The sequence below is a fragment of the Calonectris borealis genome, chromosome 3 (genome assembly GCF_964195595.1).
Source record: "Calonectris borealis chromosome 3, bCalBor7.hap1.2, whole genome shotgun sequence".
In the NCBI taxonomy this organism is placed as follows: domain Eukaryota; kingdom Metazoa; phylum Chordata; class Aves; order Procellariiformes; family Procellariidae; genus Calonectris; species Calonectris borealis.
This window is the reverse complement of record NC_134314.1, coordinates 51,276,453-51,297,514: the sequence shown is the minus strand read 5'-3', so window position 1 is coordinate 51,297,514 and position 21,062 is coordinate 51,276,453. Positions and strand designations below refer to the sequence as shown.

The 21,062-nt window shown below is 45.7% G+C and overlaps 1 protein-coding gene across 1 annotated transcript in view; it reads right to left on the bottom strand.

Moving 5' to 3' along the window:
* Positions 1-679: 679 nt before the first annotated feature.
* SOBP (sine oculis binding protein homolog) overlaps positions 680-21,062 on the bottom strand; it is a 117,670-nt gene continuing 97,287 nt past the window's right edge. The window contains exons 6-7 of the mRNA XM_075145619.1: positions 16,644-18,598; positions 680-1,938 (exon numbers count right to left, since the gene is read on the bottom strand). Coding sequence (XP_075001720.1) covers positions 16,646-18,598 — 1,953 coding nt within the window. The 3' untranslated portion in view covers positions 680-1,938; positions 16,644-16,645. The remainder of the gene's footprint in view (positions 1,939-16,643; positions 18,599-21,062) is intronic.

The window sequence follows — 21,062 nt, the reverse complement described above, 5'->3', positions numbered from 1 at the left end:
AAGTGCATTTTTTTTTTCTTGGAGATTTATTTTGTTTTAATAAATCTGACACCAGTCAGGGAGAGAGAAAAGTGTTGCAAGCCCAAAGGGAAAGCAGAGCACACTGAGCGTGCTGCAGATTCTTGCTCTTTTGAAGATGTTTCATCAGTATCTCTTTGAGCTCTCTCCCTAGACTCAGGAGTTGTTGGATTTCCCCCTTTTTTGTTTTTTTTTTTGTTGGTTTTTTTCTTTTTTTTTTAAAAAGCGAGCTTACTCGCCCGGTGTGTCTTCCAAGCTTTCACAGCTCTAATAAATAAGGAGCACCTGTAAAACAGTAGCTTGACTTAAGTGAATCTGTACAAAGGAAAATATAGAAATACAGTATATACATAGTGCTCATAGTGCACCATCACTACAAGGCTCTGGTTCAACTGACTGCTACCTTGCTCCCAACACCGCTGACACTGTCAGAGACACTGCTCCTGCAAACTGCTCCTCTCTTCCCTGCAGCAGCCTTATAGAAAAGGTGTACTCTGAACACTCGAGAGTGAACAATTGCTTTATTCGAGTTAGTAAACAGTTACACTGAATCACAAGGTGATCTGAAATTTTTTTAAGGTTTTTTTTGTTTGTTTTTGATTTTTTTGTGGGGTTTTTGTGGGGGTTTTTTGTTTTTTTTTTCTTTTTTTTCTTTTTTTTTCGTATTTGTCAGAATGGGATACTCCACGACTCTCTTACCAATTCAGTGCCAGTATAACATGCTCTAGTGTACTTTTGGACTCTTGGCTACAACTGTACAAGTGCACACAAGTAAATTCTACCCTGTTATCCTCCACCCACTGATTGAGGATCGAATTGCACATTTCTCTTAACCATGACAGGAGAAAGCAAACAGTGAAACAGAATCATGGGGGATCTTTCTCACTTTACCCTTGTTTTCATTGGTTTGTCCATACCATTCTAATTATCATGAAAGGGCTATGCATATGGAGAGATTGTCTCACTGCCTTCCTGGATCACTGAAAACCATCAGGGTTGAAATTTCATCCAAGTCTTTCGTGACGCCCAGCAAATATTCCCCTCAGATTATTTTACACCTTGAGGGAATTTTGGTCTTTAGTTCAACACTCTTGCTCTGTTCCCAAATGGGGCGCTATTTAGGGGAATTTAAAGAGAAAGCTGAGAAGAATAAACATTTACTGAGTTCTCTTGGCATTCAGTCTCTGAAAAACCACAGTATAAACTATTCATGCTGCTTCTTACATCTGTCAAATCAAAAATTAAAAGCCATAAAAGTGTAACACTGAAAATATGGCATTAGAAAGGATAAAGGTGGCCTTTGTAAAAATAACAAGGAAAGTATATTAGCCAATAAAATATTCTAACTCTTCATTTAAAAGTGCATCATGGGTAGGACAGAGATGACTCTGAAGCGTTGCTACTCCAGTATTACCCCTTTCCCCCATCAAAACTTGAATAGGTCCAAAACCATACAATGCAAATCACGATTCTTAGTGTAGCAGCAAAACCACAGCAGTTTTTCGAAGGAAAAAAAAAATAAAATAAAAAAAAAATCCGTATCATTGTCCAGTCTCAAATATCTGAACTTTGAAGTCAGAGAGGGAAAAGTACCTATGTTGGTCCGTGTGGTTTTTGAAACCAGGGCGAAAAATCCCCCCCAGCAAGAAACCAAGAGGAAAAAGCGTTCCTTGGAGGAGAAGAGGGGTGGTCGCAGGAATGCTGAGCACACTGTGTGGGTCCATGATGTGCTGTCTTCTGGGTCAAAGGCACCCGTGGGACCGAGGCTTCCTCGGAGGGGCTTCGTGACAGGAAGCTGCTTTCTTTGCTGGACTTTCAGCCAGAGGGGGTGGTGAGCGGACCAGCTGGTGTCATTCGGTGGAGTGACGTGGTTTGCTCTGCTCCCTTTCTCCATGCAAGGTACCCTGTCGGCGAGCGTTCCTGCAAAGCAGACAAGCAGAGGTGGTCAGGGCGAGCGGCGGGAGACTCGTCGCAGGCGGGCTGGGCTCCGCCTGAGCTTGCATGCAGCCTCACGCTGGGCGGGCAGCCAGGCAAAGACACAAGCCCACCGCTTCGGCCTCGGCTGCCCCTCGTGCCGCAAGGGCTGTCGGTACACGCAGCCTCCGAGGTTGCTGGAAAGGAAGATGGAGGAATTCCTGTGATAAAAAGCTGGAAACTGATATAATAATAGTTCATTCTCTGGGTTTCATAGAGCGCCTTTCATCCTACAAGAGCACGGGTGAATAACGACACTTTGCAATTATATAGTACCCTTCACCCCTTGATCTCAGTGTGCTTTACAGAGCTGGGATGTACCACTTTCTGCACGGCACAGGCGGGAAAGTGGAGTCAGAGAAGGAGAAGCATTTGGACCAGGACTCCCCAGCACCTACGATGGGGATAAGATGGGGAACACCGCACATGCCAGGGCTCCCCAGGGACACTTCACTGCACAGGCTGGTGTGCAGCTCCACAGGGCTCATCAGTCTCACAGAGAAACTGAGACGGTACCCGGAGACAGCTCCACTCTCATGTAAACACGCATCTCCCACTAACAGAGCTAACTCTGTAGGTACTATCCGTGCTATGCATGCAAACTGAAGATGCCTCTCTTGGGCCTTCCCCAAATCCGTAGTCATACAAAGGAGAGATGTATGCTCAACACAGCAAAACCGAACTGCAATGAGGGAGATCGGGCTGGAGTTCCCCACAACCTCTTTAGTCCTCTCTTGGGATGGTCTGCAACCAGTCTTGTACCACCACCATAACAGCTACAGCGCCAGGGCGTCACAACCAGCAGAGCATGGTGACTGACACTGCCTAGCATGACAAACAGAATTCAAATAAAGCCATTTTAGGACCTAAAGTAGAACTAGGCATTACTCTCACTGAGGTAAACTGCTACCAAGATCTGATATTTCCAGTGCTGAATGTATACATTTCCATGGACCATGTAGGAGATGGGAACAAAACCCTCCAGATCCTGCTAGAGCTGATCACAGAATTAGGGAAAGAATTTAACTTACCAGTTGCTCCCTTTTTCTATCCTGGTCCTCATTTCCAGGTCCATTTTTCTCCTGTTACCTGACCAGATGTACTGACTGCTTTTGTTTTCTTTCTTTTGTCATTTTTTAGGACACAGAAGGAATGCGTGCCACAGGACTTACTCAGACAACACCTTCTGAAGCCCACCAGTGCTTTGACTGGGTGAACAACACTGGAGCAAACACAGCTTTATTGATTTGAGGCCTTCATAAAGCTACATGATAGCTCCTCTAAAATAAGGTGATCTTTGCCAGTGGTGAAGGCCAAGGTCACGAAAATCTTTGGAATCATGATTTTGAAAACCCAAATCACCTTCTAATCAATCTAATGCAACTAACAACACCCCAGTGGTTTATCTAGGGGCTGCTGGGTGATACACCATGGCCTCATGTGCTTCAGGTTTCCCTTGTCAGTTGACCATGTAGATTGCCTAGCAGGGACTGTCCTCTCTCTCTGCGCAGTGTGCTTTGGACTCTGTCTCCTTGGATGGGATCTGCTGTCCCCTAAAGATTTGGACTGAAATTCTGAAGTACTTATTGGCCTTAATTTTGGTGCTGGGTCACATTTTCTTTCTCAGTCTGCTCCACGATCTCCCCTTCACACTGGTTCCTCTGCAGTCCCTCTCGTCACTGTGCTTGTATCCCCGTGCCAAACCTCCACCCTTCTCAAAGCAGAGATTGGAAGACACATTGAATATGTTGACCAGCTCCTAGAGCACAGAGACCACTATATGTAGGTTAAGGAGTAATATTTGGGCTTTCAGGCAATGTGCCCAGCAGGATGAGCAGCTTTGTGGACACGAACTAGACTGAGAACTGGGATGTATCCACCTACTAAGTACTCCCCATAGAGTACACAACTGCTCTCTGTCACTTTTTGTCTTGAAATCTTGCTCTGAGATTAACTAAAAAGGGAAGCAGAGAAAATAAACTGTAACGTCTCTATGAAACCTCGCTCTGCACTTCAGGTATTTTGCCTGCTCCTCTCTTTCCATACATCAACAGAAACGAATTTCCATCCTCACTAATCAGTCTCAAATGGCACAGCATAGCACAGACTGATAAGTGATCTGGGAGGGAGGGCATAAAGAAGTTCCTTAGCTCTCGATGCTTTCTGCCTGGAGCAGTCAACTAGCTTTGTAGGTCCTGTCTATTTTCCCCTACTGCAGATAGACGCAGTGTAACAGACTGTGCAGATTGGAGAGAAGGACCCTCCCTGTTGATTGGCTCATATGGCAGTCACTGCGTTTGATGAATGCATCTTTGTAGCGATCAAGTGACAGAATAAAAATCCATATCAAGCATAGCATGCGAAGTTTTAGGAAGAAATGAGAACACACTAGTCATCACCACTTCACAGTTAGACGTTATACACCTCGTGCCAGCACCAGCGTGCATGACCAGCACAATAAAGTCAGCTATTTATATCTCCCCCCCAAACCAAATTACTTTTTAGGGGAGCGACATATGCTCTTCACCTCAGCTGAACTTGCCCTCAAAACACATCAAATACTGCTGGTCAGATAGAAAAATTGTGTCAGCCACAAAAGAAGAATTTTTGTAAGCATAAAGCCATGGAGTTGAGCTTATGTGAGTTGCACTGAAGTGAGCACACTGGGTTTTGCCTGCTTTCCAAAGCTAAGCCGGTCTGGACTGATCGTGGGATGGAAGACCACCTAGAAGTCAGAGGCGGGCTGTAGTTCCACGCCCAGGAGGCAGCATGGAAAACATGACAGAAAGAGAACAAGTAAGAAGGCTCATTTCTGCCCCACTGTCAATGCAGGGCGGCAAAAGGAGAATAACTCAGCTCAGGCAGATGACTTGGATGACTTCACCTATGCGGGCTCAGACAGCGACGCAGTGCTCCTCTGAACAGCAGGTGAGAGCCGCACTGATGCCCTCTGTGGGCATCGTAACCTGAGCAATGGGCAGCTATGAAACAGGCTGCTCCAATGCAGAGCTTCCTCTTTGGTTTATGCTCTGACACGTGAGGATTTAAATCCTTGCTCAAAACAACACAGAGTTAGAGCTTGGCAGGACAGTTTGGCAACTAGGGCAAAGCCTCCCCAGCAAGCTTCCCTCCTCCCTTTCTGCAGCTAGCCAGCTCCTTCCAGAGCTCTGCGGCTGCAGACCTACAGCCCTTCATCCTACGCAGCCCCTGGGACTGGTGTGGTGGGAAGCTTGGCCCTGCTTGGTAAAGCCAATTGCTAGAAGTGCTCCTCACTCCACTCCCCTTCCATGCCTCCATGCCGAGGAGCTGGGTAGCTCGGCTGCGGGGGCATCCTTCCCCTGCTCCCCCATACCCAAGCACTGATTCCTGCGCGCCCGCTCCCAGCGCTGCCCCACGAGCCGAGTGTTGCCACACTGGCGGCATGCTCCTGCTGGCAGTGACAGCCACCAGAAATAGCTGCTTCTACCCAGTGCCCTCCCCGGTCATGTCCTACCTCCTCAGAGGGGCCATGTCATTGACATGGCTTTGGACACACGCATGCACGCAGACACACACAGTTTTTTCCATGGTTGCTTCCCCCTCATTCTGCACTCCATTGAACATTTCTGTCTCCAGATTCACATCTTATTGTTCAGAAAAAAATTAGAGACTGGGTGGGGAGGGCTGAGGCAACCGTTGATGTGGGCTGGCATGGCAGAGTTTCCACCATTTAGCACAGCACTTAATTCACCCGGACAATGAATGCTGATGTGCTAAAAGAGGCCTAGTTCATCTGGGACAGGCATGGCCCTAGAGTAAAGGCACTGCAATTATTTTCTCAGGGAAACTGCTCTGAAGATAAACCACAAGAGTGCAGCTAAAGTCAGCATGGGAGCAAGCTCAGCCCTGGAAACACTCTGGAATCATCTGTTACTTGTAATAGTTCTGTAATTTATTTTATTTTTTTTTTTTTAGCAATTCTTAAAGCAGTTCAAGCTTCTTCATTAAAACCTTCCCCTTTGAATACTTGATGATTTATCTTTCCATGAGCTAACTGAAGGGATGCCACATTGCAAGAGTCAGGGGAGGCCTTTAGCACGAATGAGTTTACAAGCAAGGTCCTTAAGCACCATCCCTTGATTTTGAAGGTGGTGTTTTCCTTCTGCTCTGGTCTTGTAAGCTATGGATCCTTCTCAACTTTGGGTCAGATACGCAACTCAGGCTCTCCCACCTACTGAAACATGAGCTGTAATCTGAGCAGACATTGTGACTTCAAGGAATGCATTGGAGAAGAGGCTTGGGATTTGCCCTCCTTTTATGCCTAGGCAGAAGTGGTAGGGACAGCTTGGTCACCCCCAACTCTGTGAATTGTTGCAGGGATGCACCAGAGGCCATGCTTGCAATTGTATCCAGTCGCCTTGTAGTCAGGAAAGGACCTTGAGGAAGTAACATGAACTGGAAAGCAGAAGGTCTGTTGTGTGCTGACTCCTGCTTCCCTGCATCTATTCCTAGAAAAGCCTTTGGGGAAATTTTACCAGTTCACATGTACGTTCGGCCCCTTGCTGGTACATTTAGTACTGTCTCTCACTAAACTCATTCACCGTATGTTAAACTGAACCCTGAAACTAGCTAGTGAAGTTAGGAACAGGGATGTATGTCGCCATGCCCTTGTTATGTAGCAAGGAAATGGAGGAAATACAGTTCCAGGCTCTCCTTCATGCTCCAGCATGGCCCAAGGGAAAATCACCTCTTAAAAAGAGGAAGCAAAGGAATCATCACTGTGGAAGAGACCCTGAGAGTCACCAAGAAGATGTGGGCGCCGCACTCCTGTATTTACCAGGCAGCCAGTTCACTGAAGAGAAACGAGACAGAAATGAAGCCCTCTACCCCATTCAAATTTGGTGACAATTGTTCAAAACCCAGCTATCTAGCAGCAGAGTCTGCTCTTGACTGCTTTGTTCCAGCCCCAGGCTCCACGGTAGGGATACAGCATAAGGCAAAGGGAAAAGTAGTTTCTTCCCTCCCTTATACACATAAAAACAGTGCTCCCCCCAAAATAGGAGTACAGTCTTGGCCTGGGTAAGCATGCAGCTCTTCTTCACAGCCAGTGGAAATAGGATTCCCTAAATTCAGCAGAGAGCACCCACGTACTTGGGGAGAATGGCCTGGGCTGCTGTAAATCCTCCCCTGCACCACCAAGCAGCAATGCAACTTCACCATGCAACTTGCTCTGCACAGACCCAGAGGACATGGCACCTCCTCTCCCCTTCAGGTTTGGATTCTTCTGGGCAAAACAGCTGCCACCATGCCACAGCATTTTAAATGTCCATTTTGTCATGTTCCCATCACTGTCAAGCTTTTTGTGAAAGCAGCTCCCCACCAAACCGCACTGCTTTCTCCTTTCCTCTCCTTGTGGTACAGGGAGAGGAGGGGCAGGGGCTCACAAACTTTAACCCAGGGGGACCAGTGTCCTCGTCCTCCTTCCCATGCCCAGGGGTGTTCCAGAGCAGGCACTGCGTTAGGTGCTCTGAAACACATCTGGGAAAGGCCTCTCTATCCACCAGCTGTGGAGGGAGGCAGAGGAGACCACTCTTGGTAGGCCAAGATGAACACTTGGGCTCAGTTCCCCAGACTTCAGCATCGGTGCTGCTGTCAGGTGTCTCCACCGTTGTCATCCTTCCTTCCACCTATACCACCTTCTACTTTTCAAAGTAGCAATCATCTCCCCAGAACCTCTCTAAATATTCTCTTCATATACTTTTTCACCATTTCAAAGAAGTTTCTCATGGTTTAACCTTTTATAGAACAATTGCTAGGTGAGTTCATGAAACTCCCCTTCACTTTCAATCTGAACTAAAGGCAAAACCCATGTCAGCCAGGCCCTCCTGCCCAGCCCCAGGGCACCATCCTTCTCCAGGTTTTCACTGACAGGGGAGTCTCAGGTTTACATTTTGGGGCATTTTGGGGTACATACGCAAGTCATGCAAAGAGGAAAATGCCACCGTGGCTCTAGACTTGTAATCTCAGCTGTCTCTGGCCGCGGCCCCTATGGCACATCATGGAGCCTGCCTGGGTCCGATGCTGCTTTACATTGGGGTAACTGGGTATATCTCCACAACAGCAAGGCAGCCCATTGCCCTCCAGTTAGCACAGCACCAGTGTATTTGGCAGACCTGTAAATAGTTTGCTTTGCCCCACCGATGCTTCATATGCAGATATGGCAGAAGATACGATTTTCCTTTTAAAAAAAAACAGCCAAATTTTCAACTAATTCTCCCATTCTGAGCTGGGATAAAGCTGAAACTTTGCAAGGATCTTTTTGGGGAAAAAAAAACAAACCCAAAAACATAAAAACAAAACATAAAAACTCAAACAGAAGGAAAACCAAATCCAGACAGTTTCTACTCTCCTTTCCTGAAAACAGGCAACCACTGTGATGTGATAACCCTTCTTTAAGCCTCCGATTTTGTCTGAATCAGAATAGAAACTTCAACTTGAATTTCAGCAGCCTCCTGTGGGCCCAAACCACTAAGCTTTTGGCTATTCTGAGGTGCTTCTCAATTTTCTTATCCAAGCTGATCTCTCTCCAGTAAAACCAGATAAATAGCCAGAAAAAGGCAGATTAACTGTGGGTAGCGGTGTGGAGGAGGACGAATGGTGAGGATGGGGGTCTTGCTGAGCAACAGCCCGTACCTCCCTGTGACAGTCCTCCCCCTCACCTGTGTTATGCCTAGGCCTGGCTTTTTCATCCGAAATACTGTTGTGGGCCACAAAATAATAACAATTACAATAACAACAACAACAACAATAATAATAACAACAACAACAATAATAATAATTTTTTGCAGAAGCAGCATTGAATCTTTTTAGTGAAAAGTTTCAGCATCCCATATCAGGAAGCAATCAACATTTTCCCGTTTTCCCACGAACAACCCCTCCGTCCGTAACTATCCAGGGCTGCATGCCTGCCACCGTCCCCAGGGGGTTTCTCCCTGGTTTTCACAGCCCCCATCCTGGTTCATTTCAGCCTAAGCAAGAGCAGATACAGACTCATCCAAAACCAAGGGAGCGTGCTCAGGTGGCCAAAATGTCAGGTAGGTTATACTGTGGGGTAAGGAAGAGGAAAAACCCACCCAGAACACATAAGGAACAAGCGGGTGAGACCTGGCATAGACCCCGGTGCAGTGCCAGGCACCTTAGGGCAACTCCCTTATCCCTAGCACTGCTGGCCACCCAGCGGCATGCGTTGGACCCAACCGTTGGTTGAGATTTTCTCTATTTCCCGCCTCCCCTACCCACCCCAAGAAAACAGGAACAATATTTTTACCACCAAGATAACCAGTTCAGCAATAATCGGTAAGCTGCTTCAAATAAAACAGAACTGGCATTTTAATTGTACTTTGAAAGGTAGGGTCAGAATTCAAATTTTCAGTGACCTCATCATGTATCTCTTCTTTTATACTAGTGTTTAAGCATCTCTCAATTGGAGAATTCCTGTGGGAAAGGGTTTTTTTTCCCCTCCTTTTGGATAAGCAACTTAGAAGCAGCAGCACAAGTGGTTCATGAAAGCTTATAAATATTTGGAGCATAAGCAGGCAACACAAAGTTTTACATTTAACCACGTGGGCTCCAAATAAATAGCTGAAAATTGCTCTAACCATAGGTTTCAATATCAATCGGCCTATGATGGGATGCAGATCTTTCCAGAGAGGTCGGAACTCGATAGTTATTTCACTCTGCACTACTCAACCCTTAAAACCCCTATTTTTTTTTTTTTTTTTGGAAATGTGTGCATCCATAGAAGATGATTACATTACACAGCCTGAAAGTCCGAAACCGGGACTGGAAGACGTAGTACAGCAGAGAGCGGGGGCGTCCTCTCGACAAACGCAGTTCAGCCTCTTTGCCTCTAGATAATTTGTTATTGGAGGCTGGCTCGAATTTAAGACAGTAATGTTTCAGAAACACTTGGAAAAGCAAGCCAGCTGCAGGGAGGATATCGTTACAAATTGAGACACATGTTGTACAGGAATACCATTCTTTTCAAATACCAAAATCGTGTCTGGGGAAGTAAAGCCATGCAAACGAGTCAGAGGCAGGACCTCGGTCTGTAATGTGCTGAGGGCCTTCAACTTGCATTAGAGGCACCGAGCGCTGAGTGCGCACAGTACTGCACAGGATGAAGCCCAGATATTTAATTAGATGTAATTTTCACGGTAGAAGCAAATTTTGAATAGTTGAGTGTTCTGCAAAATGTCAGAGGTTACTTCGATTCACGGCTCTCATGAGATGATCGCACACACTTCCAAACACAACCTCTGGTCCCGGGAGTGAAATACAACTCATTATCAAAATAGTGTAAATAAGGTAATGATTAGTAGGCCTCAGTCATGAGGCCTCGACTGATGGAGGCACCCAGGAACGCGCTTAACTTGCCTGTTTTGCTCTATGGGACCTAAAAACAGACAGGGAGAGACTCAGCAGGTAATCTGGAAACAAAAAGTGCTTCAGAAAAGCTTGCTTGTCAGAGTCTGATCTCCTCCTGATTTCTTGCTCAAACAGCTTTGCTTCTGCTTTGCTTGAATCTCCCACTGCTTTTATAACAAGAATTTAATAGTATCTTAAAATCTATTGCTCACTGCTTGATTATGTCTAACTTTTTTGCAACCACAGTCCTCTGAAGTGTTTTGCTCCTTTCTGACCCACTTTCAGGTATTGCTCGTAATACTGAGAAATGGTTTATAAGCTCCTCACAGTTGTTCAGAGCTCACTGCTCCGCACTCAAGTTGGCCATGGTTGTTTCAGGGTCAAGCTTCACAACGGCTATTAGGTGCTTAGCTCCTTATCAGATTTCAGCAGCAATCAGACACATACTGTCCAGGATCTCGGCCTCAGAATGTAAAGGCAATCGTTGTCTCCGATGATGTTTTTACAAGGGTGCCTGTCTGTTTTACTATGGTCTTTGTTGTTAGGGACTCTGTATTTAATCATGAGTTGTGCTTTTTTTCCCCATAAACTTTCCCTGTGCCACTGACGTTGGTAGCTCGGCAGCACAAGAACAGATGGAGAGCTAGAGTCTCCCCCTATGCCTGTTTTACACTTAACACTTTTGAATGCAGCCAAATCTGCTTTGCACCAACTTAAATAAGAGGAGCAATAGGCCTTGTATGTATGAAAGTGCCTGGTCAGTCTTTAAAGCCTGGCAAAGAATTATGAGTAACTCGTCGTTTCAATATGAATGTGGGTTGTACCAGCTTAAGGAATGGCATGGAGAAGATGCGTATTTCAGTTCAAATAATTTTCATTTCACAAGACAATTAAAACTAATAAGAGCAAGCAAGCACTGAAATTATCTCTGAAGTCAGTGGTCCCAGCTGCTGGGAGCTGTCAGGTAGGCTACAGCCTCCAGGAGCTGCAGGCTCTGCAAATTTCTGTGGGTCTGTCAATCCAGCTATAGCATTTTTTTGCTGGCTGAAGTGCTGGCCCCGTGTTTTGTTTGCCAGCAGCCCTAGATGCTCACTACCTTTGCAAATCAGACCAGGTATAGTTATTTTCTAAATTGGAAATTCAAGAATCAGATTTCATATTTGAAACATAAGCCCTCGGAGGTTTTGTAGAAAAGCAGGAGGAACCCACCAGAAATCAGCACTTTTTCCTTTGATTCAAAGAGCGTGCAGTGATCTACGGCAGCGTACCACGAGCCTGCTATTTACTGCCACTGAGACAGAAGTTAGCGCTCCCACAACCCGGCAGCAAGATGTGGGAGCTGAAAGCCACTCTGGAAGTATGTCATTTTATACTTCACCATTTTGAGAATTTTTTTTTCTTTTTTTTTTTTTCCCTGGGAAATCCTTTTTCTGATTCAATACATCTGAGAAGCTACACAGGCCATTTTGAAACATAAGATCACACTGCTAGAGCCAGGCAGCTCTCAAGGGCAAAGCTTCAGTTCCAAGCAAATGTGTTTAAGGCTTTGTGGTGTTAACAGTCTCTCCTCTCCCCCTTCGGATAAATGGAACATTTCTGTAGGCTCATAAGAAGCCAGGTGAAGGAAAACTTCTGAACCAGAAGAGTAGGTGTTAAGTGTACGAGTCCAATTACTCCGCCGATTTAAATTAGTTTAGCACCAGTGGAACTACATCCAGTTAAAATTAGCTAAGGCTCTGGCCCATAGTACTGTGTCAACAGAGATGATTAGCATAAAAATGTGTTTAAATATATAAAATCTGTTTTCAAGTATACCTTTAAGGTCAAATTCTATCCTGATCAGAGCGAGGAGGGTAGGGTAAGATGCTGGTAGATAGATGCTACAGTGACAGGGGAGCGATAAAAACTCTTAAGGCAGAAAGGGAGGTTAATAGCTATGCCCCTTGCCTCAGGAATCCTGACCAGAGCAGGAAATCTTGCGCTGGACCATTATGGGCAGGGGAGCTCACAGTGGGATATACATTACCTCTGCTCTGAACTGGAGCATTCTGCATGTTGTATATTTTTACGACTGCAATGTATGGACTAGACAGCTGGAGGTTTGGGCCTATAACTCAGCAGATACTGACCCCAGGACATACGGGTTGGCTCTGTAGGTGGCCATACTCCTACTATTTCCATTACTTCTGGGAGAAATTCTGCTGACACAAGCAGAAAAACTGCTTTCTGCCCCCAAAATAGGATTAGTCAACACACACACATCACACACACACAGAAGCTAGTTGTGAGTTTAGTGTGTGCCACTTAGTTTTCTAATTTAGTTTACCATAACTATCCTGTTAAATCCAAGCAGACCTTAGTGTTTCCATTTATTTGCTTTAGGAAACCTTGACACCAAAACTAGAGGGTTAAAACTGATCCTGCCTGGATGTAAAGCATGTAAGCAAGCAACACTAACACTGCTTATTTTAGAAACTCACGTTGCTCAAACTTGAAAAAATAACACTCCATAGAATATTCTGCCTAGCTTCGTTCCTTTATCATAGTAGGACTTTGGCACCGAGACATCTTTTGCTGGTTCTTCGAATTGCATCAAGCTAGAACAGCTTGACAGTCCACATCCTGATGGAGAGACTAAACTTTAACATCAAGGATTATGTTGCTGATTAGCACTTCCAATAATCAAGTAATTGGTACATTAAATAATCCAGAGTTTGGCAACTTGCCCAAAAAGGTCACGCTTGCATTGATTCCTTTTTAGAGAGTCCATGTTGCTATTGCACAAATTCAATCTGTCTGTCCAGAACTCTAGCGTAAAAATATTTGGCTAATTTCCTTCTTTTCATACAATTTGATGGGAAATAAAATCCAGGAAAAGTTGCACATTAGGGCAATGTGTTCAGATTTTCCAATTAGGGTAGGTGGGGAGCAAGAGAGAAAAAGACAATTCTCTGGACCTTTTCTTCTCCTGGGTTAGCATGGCCAGTGCAATCAATACAAACCTCCAAGGGCCCAAGTCAACACAATTATTAGTGCAGCTCCTACCCTCTTTGTATTTTAGTAGAATTCCTATGAGGCTGGGAGTCTCTCATGAGGGATCCTCCCTGCAACCAGACTGCTGAAGGAGCAGAGTTTTACCTCCGCCCTTCCCCAGGCCCGGGCAGGAGGAACTCATGGGAACGGCAGAGGTCAGGGCTGCGGTGTAAGGGGCTGCACCGATGCTCTGCTCCCCCTGCTCGTCCCCTCTGTACAGACACAGGCAGGCTCTCAGCCCTGTGCAGCCTTCACAGGCAGACTCCTGGGAGACCAGAAATCTAAGCAGCCCCCCTGCTCCTCAGGACTGGCTATTACCAGCGCTAGTGAAAAGAGGGCTCTGCACGAAACCAAAGAGTCCTCACCTCAAATCAATCATCAGAGCAGCACAAATCACTTGCGCGTGCCTTGAGAGGCTCAAAACCCACCCACATTTCACTGAGGTACCCGCTGGAATTAGATGGTTATCACGCTGTTTATTTCCACAGAGTATTTTGGGTATCCTCTTTCCCTTGAAGCACACAAGGATCCTGGTCTCATATCTCTTCTGCACAGAAGCTACTTCTTTTCTTTTTGTGGAGAAAGGAGGGGATGAACACAGACTGACTCATAACCATCACCATGCCATGCTATACTATTGCACAAACCCCAGAGGCACGGCAGACACCTAGGCTGGGCTTTTGAACTTTCAGTGTCTATGGGGACATCTACGTCTGTGCCAGTCACCCTAAGTTTCCTTCACAGCAGGGAGAAATAGGCACTCCTAGGGCACAATTCGTCTGAGCTGTCTTAGTTGTCGACTTCAGGATGAGCTCAGCTGTCTCTTTGAAGTGCCTGCTTCTCTAGGTTGATTTTAAAGAGAGTTTAGACAATTAGCTCATCTGTGTCTTCATTCCAGATGTCTATATTGGGTCAGATTAATCTTGCCTGGCAACCTGAAAACTTGCCTTGGTGAATGGGAAAATGGTTATTCCTGAGGATAACCACAGTGGCATTTACTGACATTTAGAGAATACAAAGAGCTGAGGACAGTAACTGAGTGATAAAGCATCCTTCTTGTCTTTTCAATGCAGCTTGTTCATTTTGCCCACTTTCTCTGTCAAATACTATCTGTGAAGTGGTGTATTGTATAATTGTGTCAACAGGCAAAAATACAGAACTCAGTGAAGCCAGAACTCTCTCTGAGTTTTAAGGCTTTAGCTCTGGATGATGCTAAACCCTTCTTGGGACCAGGACCTTGGAAAGGTGGCATTACTGCAACCTGGATGGTCTGGGCAAGCATAAATAGATGCTAAGAATGAGCCTGTCTTTGACTACACTGTCAGCACACAAATATGCAAGTCTTAGCACTGGCATGAAACAAACCACAGCCATGGGGAGCTTGAGCAAGGTGGGAAAGGATGGGTTAACCACAGCTCTCCTAGAATTAAATAAAAGGGATACAGTCAAATAGTGGCCTTCTCAATAGATCAAATCATGACCCCTAGGTAAAAGCATGTGTACATTTATGAAGAGACAATCTTTCAAGCTCCAAAGGTGGCACACTGGGGTTTGCAATAAAGATCTCGCTGCTGAGAGAGACATATAGTCCATCCATACCTCAGGGGTGGGTAGGGGGATACCCTACGCTACTATAGCAGGGCCTAGGAGTGTGTAAAGATTTTAAATATTCATTTGACTTCTGAGTATATGTTGGTTATCAGTCCAAGAAAGTTATAATTGTCCTCTGTTCTTACAAATGTATCTTTTAAATGTGTCAGCACATGCCGAGAGCAAAGAATAATGGTTCTGTTCCACCGAAGAAAGTAAATAAATACTGTTTGTGATCAAGGGAAGTAACATTTCCGGCACTGCAGCCAGCACAGGGAACGCAGCGTTAACAAATAAAAAGGGAGTCCTGACTATACTGCGGTATCTTTGATGGTGCAATTAGCCTGCACTGATGGAGCAGGGAGATGTTGCAATGGCCCAGATTCCGCAGCCTGTGCTGCTATCTACGGTTGTAGGTGCCAAGCCCTTCAAGGCAAAATTTGTATTGCACTGCTGCAGTCACTATTTGTGCTACCAGGGACAGGGATTTACTGGAGGCTACAGAATATTCCACGGATTGTAATGAAATCTGGCATGTCATCAAGCCACATCCGGCAAACCGTCACTATTTTACTGCTGAACAGATTTCTTGCAACACCCACTATTTTCCCTTTTCCTGAAAGAAGCTCTCCACGCTTGTGAATCTAAACAAATGCAATTACATTTGTTTCTTGCTCACAGGTTTGAAGCAACAGACATATATTAAACTATCAGTTTTACAAAGGCGCTGTTTTATCAGAGGGATTCAGTAGGCTGGGAATAGGGAATGAAGGGTGGAGGGTTTCTGCCTCTGGAGCATTGTTCTTGGACAAGCCATGGTTGTTGGTGGATTTCTTACCCATATCTCTGCCTTGCTTTGCAGCCCTACCAGGAACCACGCACATAAAACAACCGCAGGGCTGGGGGAAACATCAACTGCTTTTCTAAGGTGGGAGACTTGCACCAAAAGCGGATACCTCATGTAAGAGAGTAAAGCCCCATGGCACAGGTCTTGCTGAGATACGCTACAGCAGGCAGGTCACAAATAGCAGGCAGTCCCTAAGCACCGACATCCGAGGAAGGAAACCTCAGGGAGAGGGGGTTTGCTCCCCGGAGAACAGCCCGGCTGAAAGCCAGGGTGCGGTCTGGAGGCAGACCAAAGTAAGATGGTTGGAGATGACCATTTGGTAAGTCAATTGGATCTGAGCTAGCAGGAAGCAAGCTGGGTCATCCTGGTCTATGTTATGCTGTAGGGCAATTTCAATCATCATGATGAAGGCTTGAGTTGCTGCGTAACTCAGCTGGAATAAGTAAGCAGATTAATGGCCCAGACCTGAACCATAGCCTCGGCAGAAAACCACTGACTTTGACATACACAACACAATAATTTCACAGCCAGCACCATCACGAAATGTTCTGTGAGCAAAAGTGTAATGAGGCTGCTGATGGATGAAGTACTGACAAGTACAGATGCAATACAACACAAAGAACAATATTAAAACATAAATACCAATAGTTTTCTGAAAGTGCCAATAAATTAGGATCTGTATCTTGTTTCACAAAGGCCAGATCCACACGAGTTTGACCTCATACCTGAAAATACTCATTCTACTCACACATAAGGCAGTAGTGATTACACAAACCTTTACTTATTCTGATTTCGAATTCGGAGACACCTCCTTTTCAATGGTGGCTCCAGATCCTCTGGCCCTGTGCTGAGTATTGGCGTTGAGATAATGCACGGTGCGATAGCAGTCTTTTCTGCTGGTTTTGGCACAGGCTGGATCACGCAACCTGTCTTGGGCAGCATCCGCAAAGCATACGCATGGTCCTCGTCTGCTGGATTGTTAAGGTTTGGGTCCTGTTTGTCTCCCCCAGCAAGGGGCTCTTCCCCAGTCTTCTTGCCAGCATCTCCCTCAAGGTGGCAGTTTGATGCACAGTTGTTCTCCTTAACAGACTCCAGCTCGCTCACCGCCAGCTCCTCCGGGGGCTGGGGCTTTTTCAGCTCCTGGGGTGGCTCCGGGTTCTTGGAACCCTCCGTGCTCTTTGTGCCGTTCACAATGACGTTGCACACCGCTGCACCAGCTTCCAGTCCCGGTGTGCCAGAGGCCAAGGAGACGGGACAGCAGTGAGCTCCGTCACTGCACGGTAACGTTTTTGAGTCAACTGGGCTGCAGTTGTCCCTGCAGTCGCTGCAGTTCCTTTTGTCTGAGCTACCAAAAGCCAAATTTACAACACTGTTAGGTTCACGTTCAACTTTCACTTGGGCGTGTAAAGCCCTGTGGATAACATTGTGCAGCCTAGACCGGTGGCCTACTGTTAGGTCTATCACACCGTCCTGTGGACCCTGTAGTACACTGGGGAAACCAAATTTACTGTTCACTGGACTACTAGGTCTGACAGTCAAGTCAACAACTTCATTTTTACTGTGCTCCTGAAGCACTTGAGCTTGATTTAGGGACTGGCCTGAGCAGCTCGGTGACGAGTCAGAGGATTTAGATGATCCTTGCTTTGACTCTCGAGGGGATGAAGAGCTATTGGTTGGCTTTGCCCCAGGCGTCTCACTGGAGGTACTCGGAATGAAGCTTTCGCCGTTGCTGGAGAAGCCATTGGGGGGTTTGGAGTCGTTGATGTGAGGGATGGGGATGGGAATGGGGATGGGGACGGGCAAAGGGACAATCACAGGATATGGCACGAGTAGAGTCGGAGGTGGCACCAGCGGGGCAAGGGATGGCAATCCAAAGTTCATCATCTGTGGCATAGGCATAGGACCATTTGGCATCATGCTGACAGGGGGAAAGGGAAGACTGGGCAAAGGAGCTCCGGGAGGGGGAGGCGGCAACAAGCCTGGAGGATTCCCAGGCATGGTAGGTGTTGTGGGGGGATGGATGTGAGGGGAAAGCATCGGCCTGTGCATGGGGCTGGAGGTGGGACCCATATTTCTGGGACCACCTGGTGGGGGACCGATTCCAGGAATCATTGGATTTGACAGAGGGCTGTTAGGATTTGAGGCATGGTGAGGCGGCCCACGAATAAATGGTGGACGGATTTGCTGCATAATTTGCTGTTCCATGAATATGGGCAGAGGAACTGGCCCACGGTTTGTCATCACCATGGGAGGACTGCGAGGTGGGACACCAATTGGAGGCACAATGCTAGCAGGTGGCTGGACAGAAACTGGTGGAATATTTGGATTCTCACTGATGGGAATAGATTTGGGAACTGGCGTGGGGATTTTAGTGACAGAGCAGTTGGCAGTGTCAGATGGAGAGGCAGTGGTAGACGCTGATGGTCCAGGACCTTGAATTTGGCCAGCTGCAGACGCTGGGGATGGGGCTTTTCTCCGAGCATCTGCTAGCGGTATATTCCAAGAATCTGGAGTCAGCAGCTGCACCCCAGTGCCTTCTGCTTTATTTTCAACTGGAGGATGTAATGTACTGCACAGTCCAGCTGGAAGATTGGCCTGTGTCTCTTTGTAGAAAATGTCCATTTTGTACTGATTGAGACATTTTGCACTGCAGAACTGAAGCCTTCTTTCCCCGTCCCCAAAATCCAGATACTCTTTTGTGTGTCTTATGTGCTTACACCAGTCACATACCTACAACACAGTAATAAAATCAAATCAGGTAAGAAAAGCAATCTTCTCTTCATAGTGTTATTTCAAAAGTCATTTTTCAGTTGCTTTCTAAATACTCACATTATTTTTCTAGCAGAAAAAAAACAGTTACGTTTGTGAAAACTATGCTTTTTTTCCTCCAAAATATTGCTGAATTGAATTCCACTCCCTTTTCTGGCTCCCATGATCTCAATTCTACCTTATACAGTACATTATATATCTTAAACCCATACCACAGAGAAGAATCCTCAGCTGGCATAAACTGTTATAACACACATATGTAAGTATACAAAAACTGTATGAGTATGGCTGTGGTTACTCCTCAGTGGTAATTTAAGCACACCTGTACCGCCTGGGATGCCATGCTACACAAGAAGTATGGTAACTGGAAAAGGACTCAGAAAGTTGCTGGAAATGAATGCAAATCATTTCTGCTACGCTGCAGCACACTGTAACATTCAGTATTCTATTAAGAGTATCAAATAGTAAGTTGGAAAGGGTGTGGTATTTCAAAATGGCGTCATGAAGCAAAAAGCATCATTCATCCTTTGCCCTTCATTCCAAGGAGAAACTTGGAAATAGTCAGGACATTTGTGTGAGGTTCGAATAGTCCCAATTCGTGATGTTTCGGCAAGCTGGAATTATTTTCTGAGCTGTTTGCCCACTCTTGTGTACGAGTCAGTTTGAGTAAAACTTCTTGGCAAGCAAGGGCCTATTTAGCAACTTTTCAAATACTACGGCAAAAAGTTTGCGTTGCAGGCTCATTTTTGGTTTGTTTCTCTGCTTTCCATTTAATCCATTTCTGTGTTACTATTGGTGTGGTGAAGGCATAGCCAATTTTTTTTAAAGTAAGGCTGCAGAACTAATTAAGCTGTGAAAGGTTTTCCCAGTTGTAAACCACTAGACACCAAAGTTCAAAAAAATAGTCATTCTAGGCTTCAGAATCCATTACTTCAGAGAAATTATTGTGATTTCATTAACACATTAATTTTGCAACACCAACAGCTCTCACAGATGGTGAAGACATGATCTACAATTCAAATATGACTCTTGTTTGCACAAATGCCTTTCCTTCATATGGCATTTTAAACAAGAATTAATATGAGTAATCTTGCCATAGCTATAAACAGATAAACAGATGTCAGATTTTTCAGTGCCTTACTTTTTTGACAGAATTTTACACACACAAAAAACCCATTTTTGTCATTTACATTAGTTCTCAAAATACTCCGTTGACAGAGATTTTTGGTGCTTTCTATCAGTGTGTTGAGCCTATGACCATGTCAGAATACATCCCGGTATTGTTTGTTCTGCCTTTTCCAAAGAGCCCATACTAGCTTGTTTTGAAATGACTATATCTTTTGTACAAAAAAAAAAAAAAGAATATGATTGTGAAAAGACTGCATTAAAAGGATAATTAATTTTAATAACTATTGGCCATATAAACAATTCCAAACAACATATGTCGGGCATCTGATTACCCATCTCATTTAACTCTCAGCTTTCCTTTAATATAAACAGTGGTGACATTTTTGAGTTTTCAGTAATATATCTTTAATATATATATATACACACACGCACACACACATATACACACCCACACCCCCTATACGCTATGGCTGTTAGCCTGTTTATTTTAACTCTGCAACCTTTTGGTTATCCGGTCGGGTTGCTATTTGATTCCCTCTCCTGCCTCCCCACCCCATTCACACACTCACGCACACACTCCCTCTCTCTACCATGAAGTTTTTATCCCAACATTTAAATCAAACTAAATAATCACTTGAAAAGTAGCAACTATTAAGTCACCCCTGAAGTTTGGGAATGCAGGGCCCAGGTTTTTAGCTTGGGCACACAGACACAGCGCCACGTGAGATAAAGCAGAGGGGGTGCTGGTGCTGCTCGACACGTGCGGCATTAGGACGGGCATATTTCCAGCACGATGCCCCACGCAAGGAAGAAAATTTCATGGTGCATTGCAAACAGGGCCAGCCCCGCATTGAACACACACTGAGGATGTAGCGCCCTAAAAAACGCAGACAGAAAGTCTGTCAAACGCACAGAAGAGTCGAGATAAACGCCTCTGCTGCCATGGCACATGCACCCTCCCAAGGCGTAGGGCGGATGGGAAGCTGGAGTGCACGGAGGAAGGCAAAGCAGGGGCACCCCCACTTCCAAGGGCTCCCCCCGAGGCATCGGCTCTCCCTCTGCTCCCTGCAGGAAAGCTCAGCAGCCATCGCAGACAGCGCCGGAGCTGGGCAACCGCTCGCCGCAAATAGTGCAAACACGCAGCGGTGGGCACTGAACCATCCCGGGTATTTGGCATGGGTATGGGTTTTGCCACCCACCTGGCAAGCCAACACAGGATGATCTAATGGAAACACCTTATAATTGACCTCCTGAAATTTTCTGACTTGCCACTGTTTTCCAAGCAGATAAAAGGGGA